The sequence below is a fragment of the Crocuta crocuta genome, unplaced genomic scaffold, assembly GCF_008692635.1.
Source record: "Crocuta crocuta isolate KB4526 unplaced genomic scaffold, BGI_CrCroc_1.0 scaffold506, whole genome shotgun sequence".
Lineage (NCBI taxonomy): Eukaryota > Metazoa > Chordata > Mammalia > Carnivora > Hyaenidae > Crocuta > Crocuta crocuta.
The window spans coordinates 180,113-192,429 of record NW_027528991.1 but is presented as its reverse complement, the minus strand read 5'-3'; the positions used below and the strand labels follow the sequence as shown (position 1 = coordinate 192,429).

General features: G+C 48.7%; 1 protein-coding gene across 7 annotated transcripts in view; it reads left to right on the top strand.

The window, feature by feature from the left end:
- The window catches only part of FAM120B (family with sequence similarity 120 member B), an 82,806-nt gene that overhangs the window by 32,497 nt on the left and 37,992 nt on the right, over positions 1–12,317 (top strand). For all 7 annotated transcript variants that reach the window (XM_077757396.1, XM_077757400.1, XM_077757399.1 and 4 more), the window contains exon 6: positions 1,460–1,552. In XM_077757396.1, the coding sequence (XP_077613522.1) occupies positions 1,460–1,552 (93 nt within the window). The remainder of the gene's footprint in view (positions 1–1,459; positions 1,553–12,317) is intronic.

The window sequence follows — 12,317 nt, the reverse complement described above, 5'->3', positions numbered from 1 at the left end:
TCTCCGGAAGGGTTAGGTTATATCAGAGCAAGTGTACGTATTTTTTTATAATTTATAGTACAGCAAATGCTTTATAATAATAATGTCTGTTATGTGAAATTCTAAAAAACTTGGCGTTACTAAGAATTTGGCACCCTCTGCTGTGGTGTGAGATTGGTTAGCTACAGAGATGGTGGCCAAGTATGAAATTGGCTAAGTGTGAAAACCATGACATATGAGATAGTTATTCTTTTCTCATAAGTAGGCATTTTATTCAGAAGTTGCTAATGGCAAGAAGTAGAATTACATGTGAACAAACCCAGTCTAAACAGAGAGAGGTGGGGGTTTGTGGAATAAAAAAATAATGTGTTCTTTGCTTGCTCTGGCTTCTGTGGATTGGAGTCTTTTTTCTTGGTCATGAGTACTGCACATCGTAGATTTGGGGGTTTTTCCTGAAACAATTGTAGCTGTCACTTATACAAAGGCAACAACTTCTTCAGAATAAAAACGAAACAGGGCAGGGTAGTGATATGGTTGCTGCCTTGTGTGGGGCAGAGGTGATGGATGCCAGAAGTATTTGCTTCTCCAGGAGAGGCCAGGGGATGCTGGTCAGGGGGAGCAGGAGTCCCCAGTGAACAGTTTTTCTGGTTTATGATGGGATCATTTTCATTGGGAGTAAACATATTAGCCATTTTTATCATTGAGAAAGAATCGAAATTCTTATCCATGGGTCTGTGGTGGTTTTCCCGATATTCTTCCCTTCAAGCGTCTACTTGCCACAGAACGCGGTCCCTTCCAGAAAGAAGGTCTTGTATCCCTACGATGGCATTGGGAACGCCGAGCAAGGCCTACTGCAGTGCTTCCGTCTGGCTGGCAGAACTTGGTGGCTGAGCTGGAAAAGTCACCGCCCTGTAACTGAGAGGAGATGGTCCCTGAGAGTAGCCTGCTGTCCTCATTCCCATCATTCACCTGAGATCCAGAATTTCCCCGTCCGTTTCTTTCTCCAAATCCCTGCCCCCCTTATTTTCACTCACACTTTGGTTAGCTCCAATTCCACGGAAGACTGGAGGGGCTCAGATGTGGGGGTTGTGGTTTCCATTAACCTGGGATCTGAGTGCACAGGTTTTACTGGGGCTGGCAGAGGTGGAGGGTTACCCCAGCCTTGATCACCCCAGCTCATGCTGCCAACCCCTAAATTGCCAGCCCTGTGAATTGGTCCCCAAAACAATCACCTGTGTTGCTCGAAGGGTCCCTCTTGCTTGTGGCTCATGCCCCTCCCAGGCAGCCCAGAGATTTCTGCCTTGCTGGAGAGCGAGCAGGCCTGGCGCAGGGCATCGTGGAGAGCTTCACACCTGGACTGCGGGCTCCTGCTCGCCTCTGTCGCCCTGTGTAGGTGCCTGCATTTAGTCACTGAGCCCGTGTGCAGAGTGTCAGGTTTTTCCCAGAGCTGATGCTGGTTCTCCTTCTCTGTCCTTTTCAGGTGGACACTCTTTGCCTGGAAGATCTGCATGCTTTTATTGCTCAGGCCCTGTGTCTCCAAGGAAAATCAACTGTGCAGCTCGTGGACTTACAGGTACTGGAATGACTGGTTGACTGTCACAGCTCTGAAGACAGCCTGCCTGACCAAAGGGTCAGTGCTCTTGCTACCCTTTTGTTCTGTTTAGTTTTGGTTGGTGTTTCACAGAAAAGATAAAAAGGCATATTTAGCCAAGATGTTTTCATGATGCAGCGGTGTAGTTCATCTCCAACAGCGGAGCCCCGAGTCTTGCTAGGTTAGCGAAGCTCAAGCAGGTCTCTGTACAGATGGCTCCCTGCATTTCCTGGAAGTGGCCGTCCAGACCTCTGTCACAGCTGGGTCATGTGCTCGCAAGTCCTGCCTCTTTCCAGTGCCGAGAAACGGATGGTTCTTAATCCTGTCTCAGTATTGTCGTAATAAGAAGAGAATGGTCTGTTTGATCCCTTATAAGCCTTGCTGACTTCAGGAAAACAGGATTCCTTTTTCTGGTGTTAGTGACTTTGGCTCGTACACACCTTGTCCCCCAGACTTGGTGTCTGCTCTCTGAGGCTGGGCCACATCCCACCTGCGTCGTGTCCTCTCCCAGTACCTTGTTCAGGGAGTGTTTAGTAAACAGTGTTGGTCAGTGGAGGTTATTCAGACACTGCCATTCACGAGTGTTTACTCCTTTAATTTCACGAACTAGCCCATTTGCAGCTAACCCCAGCCACTCTCCTTTGTGGTCACACCCTCTTAGGTCTGATGGTTATTTCTTAAAAGAAGCCCCAAGGTCAGGCCAGTTGTTTGTGGAAACTTAAGACTGCTTTGTAAATGTCACTGGATAATGATAAGAGTTTTATCCATAGTTTCTAGTTAATTGAATTAGTTTTCACTTGTCTTTCTAGTGGAAAAAAAAAACTAATAAATTTCATTTATAAACAATTTTTAATCTAATCTCAGAATTTAGTACTGGATTTACTTCGTAAACTAATTCCCATGGTGGTCCAATTAAATGAACAGGGCTGGGTTTTGTGTTTTGTTTTTGTTTTTTTATTAGCACTTTTACATCAGATTCAAGAAAGTTCATTTTAAAAGTGGACTTTTTTTTTCTTCTTTTGGCAAGACTCCATTTTAAATAATGGATTTTGGCTTATTAGTAGGTTAGTGCTAATTCTTTTTTTATTGAGGTGTCATTGCCATTATAGAAGTTCCAGATGCACAACATGATGACTCAGTATTTGTGTCTATTGTGAAAGGATCCCAACGGTGAGTCTGGTTAGCATCTGTCAGGACACATAGTTACATAGTTACAGAATGTTGTTCTAGTGATGGGGACTCTGACGGTTTCCTCTCTCAGCTCAGCGGCGCAGGCTAGTGGCGCAGTGGTATTAACTGTGTGCATCCCGTGGCTTATTTATGTTCTCACTGGAAGTCTCTACCTTTTGACCCCCTTCACCTATTTCAGTCACCCCTGCCTCCAGTGACCACCAGCCTGTGACTAGGAGCTTTTTTTAAATTCAAGATCATACATATGAGTGAAGTCCTATGGTATGTGTCTTTCTCTGACTTACTGTACTTGGCATAGTGCCCTCAGGGCCCATCCATGTTACCACAGTTGGCAAGATTTCGTATCATTTCTTTTTTTTTTTAATGGCTGAACAAAACAGTATCGCATTGTGTATATACCCCATGTCTGTCTTTTAACCTGTTCATCAGTTGATAGACACTTCGGTTGTTTCCGTATCTCGGCTATTGTGAGTAATGCTGCAGTGAACGTGGGGTGCACATGTCTCTTCAAGATAGTGATTTAACTGCCTTCGGATATATCCCCAGAAGTTGGATTGCTGGATTCTATAGTAGCTCTCTTTATTTTATTTTATTTTATTTATTTTATTTTTTTTAATAGTTTATTGTCATGTTGGTTTCCATACAACACCCAGTGCTCATCCCCACAAGTGCCCTCCTCCATGCCCATCACCCCCCTTCCCCTCTCCCCCATAGGTAGCTCTCTTTTTTAACTGTTTGAGGAACCTCCATACCGTTTTTGGCAGTGGCTACACCAGTTAGCGTTCCCCACCAGCAGTACAAGAAGGCTCCCCTTTCTCAGCATACTCGCCAACACTTAACTTTGGTCTTTTTGATGATGGCACTTCTAAACCAGTGTGACAAAGTAATTGACCATACATGCATGCATGGTTTTACTTTTGAGCGTTCTTTTCTGTTCCATTGATTTTTGTGTCTGTTTTTATGCTAGTACCATACTGTTTAGTTTTACTATTGCTTTGTAATATCGTTACAGCGATATGCCCTTCAGCTTTGTTCTTTCTCAAGATTGCTTTGGCTATTTTGGTCTTTTATGGGTCCTTACACATTTTACGGTTGTTTTTTCTATTTCTGTGAAAAATGCCTCTGGAATTTTTATAGAGGTTGCACTAAATCTATAGATTGCTTTGGATAATATGGACATTTTAACAATATTTGTTTTCCAGTCCATGAGCATAGGATGCCTTTCCATTCCTTTGCATCATCTTCAGTTTCTTTCATCTCTGTGTTACAGTTCTCAGAGTACAGGTTTTTCACCTTCCTGGTTAAATTTATACCTAAGTATTTTTTTTTTTTGGTGCAGTTATAAATGGAATTGTTTTCTTAATTTCTCTTGCTGCTGTTTTGTTTTTAGTGTATAGAAATACAACAGATAATTGTGTATTGATGTTGTATCCTACAACTTTATTGAATTCATCTATTATTTCCAACCATTTTTTGGTAGTCTTAAGGGTTTTCTATATGTAATATCACATCATCTGAAAATAGTGACAGTTTTACCTCTTCCATTTAGTTGAGTGTCTTTTATATCTTTTCCTTGCCTGATTACCCTGGCTGGGACTTCCAGTGCTGTGTTGAATAAAAGTGGCGAGAGTGCACAACTTTTTCTTGTTCCTGATCTTAGAGGAAAAGCTCTCAGCTTTTCACCAATGAGGATGATGTTGGCTCTTCATCTGATCACTGTTCCTCCTTTTGGCAAAACACAATTTTAAAAAGTGAATTTTCAGTTATTAGTAGATTAATACAGTTCTTACTACCAGATTGTGGCCTTCCTCCCAGACTGCTATCCTACTACTGGCCTGTCTGTCCCTTGACCCTCCCCTGCTTTCCTCTCCCCTCCTAGTGAAATTAAACAGGCAGGCAGAAAGAGAGAGGAACTTGGAGGTCATGCTATCTCCTGCCTTGTTCTGTGGATGGGGAAACTGAGGCATTGTGGGCAGCAGAGCCAGCTGGAGTTCATGGTCATGCTGATGAGGGTACTTCTGGGTTCTGTCACTTACCAGCTGCATGACCTCGAACAAGTTCTTATGAACATACAGCAGAATACCACTCCTCTCTTTTGTAAACTGGAGGGGACACCTGACCGCCGGCACCATGTGGGACGTTCTTTCACTTTGTCCACGTCAAGTGTGTGATCCTACGCCTGCCTTGTTGTTGGCAGAGCCAAAGTGGAATCGACTCTTGACACCCAGCCTTTGGTCTTTTCCAAAAGAAAGGCGCTGTTACTGGGAGGGAAGGACCTGAGGGGACGTTAGAGTGACTCCCAACGGGAGCTCACCGTGCTGTGCCCTCTCTCTCCAGCTCAGTGCTGCTCTGCACTCGCCAGTCGTGGCCTCTAGTCAGACCAGGTCCCTTTCCCGTTGTCGGAGCTTCTCCAGCAAAAATGGGGATCTGTGCCAGCTGTCACTGACATCAGTTCCCTGTTAGGGCTGTAACTGGGCCGTGTGCATTCTCCTCATGTGAAAGCCGCTCCCAGGGACCGCCGGAGCCCCTGTGGGAAGTGTCCCACGGAGGACAGGGAGAGTTAACCAGCGGTGGGACTGAAAACAGATGCAGTATCAGTGGCCGACCCTCTCATTAGCCCAGGGTCACTCCCACTTGGCTGTCCTGGGTGATTGGGTCGATTGTGGAGATGCTGTGAGGGTGGGCAGGACAGAGTCCCCGCCAGGGCCTCATTCCACTCCCGCTGCCGAGGAGCGCCTTGTCTAGGTTCCAGACCCCCCACCCTCACCATCAACAGTGGAGCCCCACAGCTGCAGAGCCAGCATCCCTGCTCGCTGGTACTGATGGGCAGTTTAAAAAATGCCCTGTTAGGTTTGTATCCACCAATATTTTTTGTGTCTCAGCAAGCTTGAATCTAGCTTTAAAGAGGTGTATGGATTTATGTACTTATTAAAAATCTAAGGGGGGATGGATTATATATGTGGAGATTACATCCCATGTTATACGTACACACATTCAGAGACACAGAAGTCTGCTGTCTATGACAAGGAGTATAAGGAACCCTTCATCGGCAGCAGTTACATAAAAAAAGAAAAAGAAGGGATGCAGTATTACTTCTGATGAAGAAAAATACAAAGAACTTCCCTTTCTCACACACAAGGGGCAGGCATACCGGTGACAGGAGATGCTGTCCTCGGTGCTGAGAACACATGTGAGGAGCCGAGCTGTCCGCAGGCAGCATTACTCTCTTCCCGGCTGTAGCTGCGTCCTCTCTGAAAGCTGGCTGCTTTTCTGTCCGTGTTGACAACTGTCTGTGTGTGTGTTCACCTTACGGTCCTGGAGGACATGATCATCACTGTATTTTAAATAGTTCATGTGGTCCTTTGATATTTGGCTGGTATAGCCCATCTGAAAACACACACACAGGTAGGGTATGTATGGGATTAAGTTGGGATCTCTACATATTTAGGAGGGAAAGTCAGCTAAACACTAGACTGAATTACACAGCGATTAGCTAACTTGTGAGGCCCCTCTGTAAGGAGCTGCAGGTGGGGGGCAGATTATTGGATTTTTGCATCTGTATAATTGAAGATGAAGTTGTCCAGGCAGAGGAATGGTCGTGTGTCTTGAGGTGTCCTGCGGACCCTCTGTCAGTGCCTCCCCACCCTTGACTGGCTCTAATAGCTGGGCCCCTGGTGTGTGGCTGGGGGAGCCCCCGGCCTCGGGGAGCCCTGGGTCTTGACTCCATACTGTGCATGCTGGCTTCTGAGGTAGGCATGCGTGTACTTGTCCAGAAATGTAGACGGGCTAGAAGTAGCTCTCTCACTCACACCCTCTGGTATTTTGTCAGACGTGGGTACCTGCTGAGAGCATTTTGTCAAGTCCTGTCCCCTTGCTACTGCCGAGCCAAGCAGAGCACAGCAGGGACACCTGGCGCCCACTCTCGGAAGCCTCCTGCTGCCTCCTCCCCGGAGCACAGCAGTGCTTTCCAGTTCCTCCTGCTGCCCTTCTCAGGAAGTGGCAGAGGAATAGCCCTAACTTTCTTTGCTCATCAGTTTCTCTGCTGTGCTGGGTCCCTGACACCAGCAGACCCCTTATCCCCTGCTGGCTCTGATTCCAGCCTCCTTCTGGATGGACAGCTCCTCATGGTTAGAACATTCCAGATGCATCTCTTCCTTACCAGGGACTTGGGGAGCACTGTCTGAGTGCCCCAGCAGCTTCTTCAGAGCTTACAGGAGGCGGCAGCCACCTTTTCTGCCCTTATCACCACTCATCAGAAAGTGCCGGGTCATCTTTGATTGGGGAATAAAAGGAAAAAAAATATGAGTAAATGGAAGGAAAATCCTATTATAAAATTCAGGCCACACCACATCGGAAGGTGATGTGTTGTAAGCAGTACATTTCATTGCCACTATAAGACTTTTCAAGACTTACTGGACGCAGAGCTCTTGGGGCACACATGCCGTGGTGGGGTCACCATGAACGGGACCAACCCCAGCAGCACCGTGCCCGGGCAGGGAGCATGGTTTGGCCCACAGTGGACACGGAGGCTCAGACGGGCAAGCTGCGTGCGTGGCCCTGCAGCGAAGGTCAGCTGACGCCCATGCAGCTGTAGCTCCTGGCTGAAGGAGCCTCCACGTGCCTCAGGCAAGGCCTGACTTTATCACAGTCCCCTTCACTCTGGGCACGTGGTGACCTAAGTGACAACTTCACTGAACGTGGCATTCTCAGTGAGATTCCATCATCATGTTTATTACACGTTCCTTTCTTGCAGGGGGTCTCTGTTTTGTGAGTTAAAACAGCCACCTTTGAACTCCAAGACTCTAATAGTCTCTGAGTCTTCATGAGCTCCTCGTGTAGCATGTAGGTTTTAAACTTCCATACTTTTAATAATTTATGTTGTAAAATTGAAGAAATAATTTGGAAGAGTACTTAAAGTGGGTCAGCCTTACTGTTCACCGCAAGTGTGGATGCTGCCCTTTGCCCTGAGCCTTCAGAGCCAGCTTGTCTTCTCCACCTGGGCCTGGATTCCACCCCCCCCCACCCTCTCTGGGGGGTTGCTGTGCACATGGGCCCCTCTCCCTGTCTTTGCTTCCTCTTTATCCTCCATCTTTAATTCAGTCTCTTTGATTGGCTCTGTCCTTTGGTGGATAAAGTCACGAGTCTCTCCACTGAAAAACAAAAAGCTTCTGCAGGAAATATTCCCAGCCAGCCGCTTGCCCACCATGTTGCTCGGAGGACGTGGCAGGACTAGGCTGCATGGGTGCCGGCCTGCGCTGCCCACTCTCCTCCAGTCCTGCAGGAGGGCCGTGCCCATTGCACGAGGTCACCGAAGCTGAGGTCAGGAAGCGTTCTGCTGCCAACCCAGGGGCCCCAGCTCTTGTGCTGTCTTCTCTCTGCTTTTGAGCCTGCATTCGGCACACCTTTTATTTATTTTTGTTAAGTAAAGTTTTCACATTCTAGACTTCTTCCAGACACATTGGCTGAGCCTCGCTCTGGGGCTCCAGTGTTGGTAGCTTGGGAGTGGAGCAAGGGCAGGCTGTTGTGTGGGGACCTCGGTGAGGAGCCTGCCTGTCCCGTGTGGGATCTTGATGATCTCCTTCCTCTTCTAGATGAAGGCACTCGTGTTCCTGGGAGCTTGCCACGGGTGGGCGCAGTGTGGGTGGGGGGAGCTGGTTGTGTTCTCACAGGAAGGGACTGCTGTCCTCTGAGGGGCTGATGAGCCGCCAGTCACCAGGTTCCTTACCAGAGTCTCCACTTGCCTTGCAGTAGAGGGTGTTTGGGACCTGGAAAGTTAGGCGTGGTGTCTGCCTGGCGGTGACCTGTGCTCTGAGTGACAGGTGGTGTCAGGCAGGGTGTGGGGGACAGAGGTGCACACATCTGCCCACATGTGCTCCTGACTGCCCGCACCTGTCAGGAAGCCTGTTGTTCTCCTGACAGGAGTGCAGGTGCTGGGGTGAAGCTCCGAGAACTGGGATGCTCGGGGCCTCCACGCAGAGCACCTCGGCCTGGGGCCACAGCCATAGAGCTTGGTGAAAAGTAAACGACCAGGGTCAGGAGCATCCTTGAATTGCGGGCTTTGTAAGAAACATTTCGCACACATGGGTAACTCATTCCCAACTCACTGAGCTGAGTCTATAAAATGGGCAGTATTGCTGGGTCTCTCCTCTTGGGGTGTGGTTTCCGTAGACCTGTCAGAGCACAGACGCACATGGTCGCTCTGCTTGCCCTGACCCCGGGTGGGTGCGCAGCTCTGACGAAGAACACGCTGCCTTGGCTGTTCTCATCTCTGAAGAGTATCCGGAAGCTGCTCTGTAAACCTGGAGTAAGCCACTTTGAAGTTTGTTTAAATTTTGACAATTTCGACTTTAAACAGAGGTTCTGGAGAAGATGTAAAGCTCACCAGTAGAAATTTAAAATCAGTCTATGCCATTGACTCTCCAGATCATATCTTTATCTTGCCAATGAAGCGTTAAATGGGACCCTCGCTCTGCCAGAAGCTCAGAGCCAAGCTCAGCAGCTGCAGCCCTCAGGCCAGATCCGGGCTGTCACCTACTTCTATATGGCCTACGAGCACAGAACCAGTTTACACGTTTTGAAAATTTTGTTTAATGTTTATTTATTTTTGAGAGAGAGAGAGAGCATTAGTGAGGGAGGGGGAGAGAGAGAGAAAGAGGGAGACCAAGAATCTGAAGCAGGCTCCAGGCTCTGAGCTGTCAGCACAGAGCCTGACATGGAGCTTGAACCCACAACCCAAGAGATCATGACCTGAGCCAAAGTCGGACACTTAATTGACTGAGCCACCCAGGTGCCCGAAGTTTTGCATTTTTAAATGGTTACGAGAAGAATCAAAGAAGAGTCATGTTTTATGACATGTGGAAATTATATGAAATTCAGATTTCAGTGTCCAAGGTTAAGTTCACACCACAACAGCAGAGCTGAGAGCTGTAACAGAGACTGTAAGGCCCACAAAACCAGAAATACTGATCGCTCGCCCTTTGCAGACTTACTTGCTGGCCTCTGGCTTAAACCAGCAGGTAGGTCTATAGGCTCTTCAGTGAGAAGGAAGGTCACCAGACAGTGCGTTTCTTATGGACAGAGAGAGACCACTCCACTGGTCATTGTGCTGGGCCTTGCACACATTCCTCAGGAACAGGAAAGAATAGAGCATATTTTAGAGAAATTGGGAGGTCTTCATAAATATTACACAGTTAATTTTTATATCATTTCTTTTGAGGGAAATAAAATTCTTAATGTTGTTAGGGAAATGAAGACAAAGATTGGTGTCTTGGCCGAGGCCCCTTGAAGGGGCTGGTGAGGGTGCACATTCTGTGCTGTGGAGTCCGGCCCACCCACCCATGATGAAACCTGGATTTGGGGCCTGGGGGGGTGGGCCCGGGATGGTGACTTATTCCTGTTGGATCCTCTGTGCTTCGGGCTGCCGTACAACGTCTGATGCCCAGTAAGTTTCAGTACTGAAGGTAATGTCTGCTGGAGCCAGAATGAATGGGACCTTGGTGGTGGCGCAGGCAGGCTCTGGTGCCAGGCTCTCATCGTAGAGTGATTTGCCCAAGGTCAGGGCACCCAGGTATGTCATAGCCACACTGAGAAAGTCAGGGCTGCGGGGTGCACCAGACGTCATTGCTTCACGTCATCTCCCAGACAGCCTCTAAAGTGAAGAGCAAACATGGCACGTGTAACAGCAAATATAGAAATTTTCCATGAAAAGATCTTTAGTCAATATTGCCCCTGCTGGTGAACTGTCACTTTCCAAATCAAGCACTTTAAATTCTAGGAATAAAATCAAAATGCCTCAAGGAGATCACATTTTTAAAGCACATCAGAATAAAATCTATGGAATGATGCTTTACTGATTAAACTACTAAAACAGAGGATTGTGTAAATGTGTATTAAAAGATATTTTTTTAAAATGCTTTTACTGCTAGGCACTCAGAAAGTTGATGGACGGACGGATGGATGAATAGTAGAAATAGAATCTATTGGGGACGCCTGGGTGTTTTGGTCAGTTAAGTGTCTGACTCCTGATTTCAGCTCAGGTCGTGATCTCGTGGTTCGTGGGATCAAGTCCCATGTCGGGTTCTGCACTAACAGTGCATAGCCTGCTTGGGATTCTCTCTCTCGTCCCCTGCTCGCACTGGCTTTCTCAAAATGGGGAGGGGAAAAAGGAGGAAAGAAAAAGAGCAGTAGAACCTATTGAAAGTTTTAGTAGGCTTTTTAAGTTGATACATAAGCACAGAGGGTGAAGACTCCCCAGATGGGTTAGATTAAATATGTCAGAGAAAACAGGTGGGACCTTCAGGTGACAGGCCCTCAGTCTGATCCTCGTGTGCACATGGAACTCTCAGATGCTTTCCCAGAGCCTCCACAGGCAGGTCATCGTGTGACATGAGCAGGGAGGGCACTCTCGGGCCCAGCTGCCCCTTCTGGATCTGGTGGGGCGGGTGCCAGTGTCCCTTCTTGCGCCTGTGGCCCTGTGATAATGGTTACCTGTGTCACACGGCATGTCCTTGATTTGTGGTTCAGAGGATGAGCTCCGGTAAGCCCTCTCCTGCTCCTGTGATGCTGGCGAGATACAAGCAGGGGTTGGTGGGTGCCGCCTGACCCCGGTGCCACCATGGTGTGCCTTTCCTGCACTTCCATCCCTAGCACGTCAGTGAGCCGTTTCTCTGTCTGGAGAGCCCCAAGAATCTATTGGGTGCCGGCAGCCACCGTTCCATGCTGTTCTGGGGGAGGGCTGGTGGCCAACCAAAGTTCAGTGAGGACATGTTGGACTTGCCTGGGACAGCAGGTGGGACACCTCGTGGAAGTTCTCAGGGGAGAGAGATCTCTGGCTCCCAGCCTCGCCAGCACGTAAGGGTCCAGAATGATCCATCACTCTCACCGGATGCCCCACAGCTGACTTGCCTTTGAGGAAGAGAGATGCATGAGTCACCTGCAGAACAGAGATGTAGAGCAAGGCAGGCCACACCCAGGCCACCTCCTCCGTGTTCAGTGAAGCTGCTTTCTGCACAGCCTCGCCTGCCCTCCCATGTGGCGCCCATAGACACTGGCAGGCCACAGCAGCAAACTTGAGCGGCCTCAGAGTGGAGCCTGGGAGGCGGCCATCAGTCCTCCAGACGCTGAGGCCGGTAGTACCCACAGCGGCTCCTGTCTGTTCTGGGTGCCAGTCATACCTGCAGAGAAGCTGTTTGCAGATTTGGGCCTCTGCCTCTCTTGCTTTGTCCTCTGCTGTCACTGTGCTTCTCACTGTGAACCCTTCCTGGGACTTTGAAACTGGCCTCTGGCCTCTCCTCTGTTCACCACTTGCATCCCGGGCAGAGGTGAAGGACTGGTGCTTAGAGCTTTCACACTGGGCCCGGGCCTGGCCTTGCAGGCATCCACAGTCTGGTTCTGTGCCCCGAATCCCATCCAGAGCCTCTCCCCCACCCCACTGCCCCAGTGACTCTGTGTCCTCAGTCCCATCCAGACCCCCCCATCCTGCTACCCCAGTGACTAGGTCCCCATTCCCATCCAGACCCCCACACCCTGCTGCCCCAGTGACCCTGTGTCCCCCCTC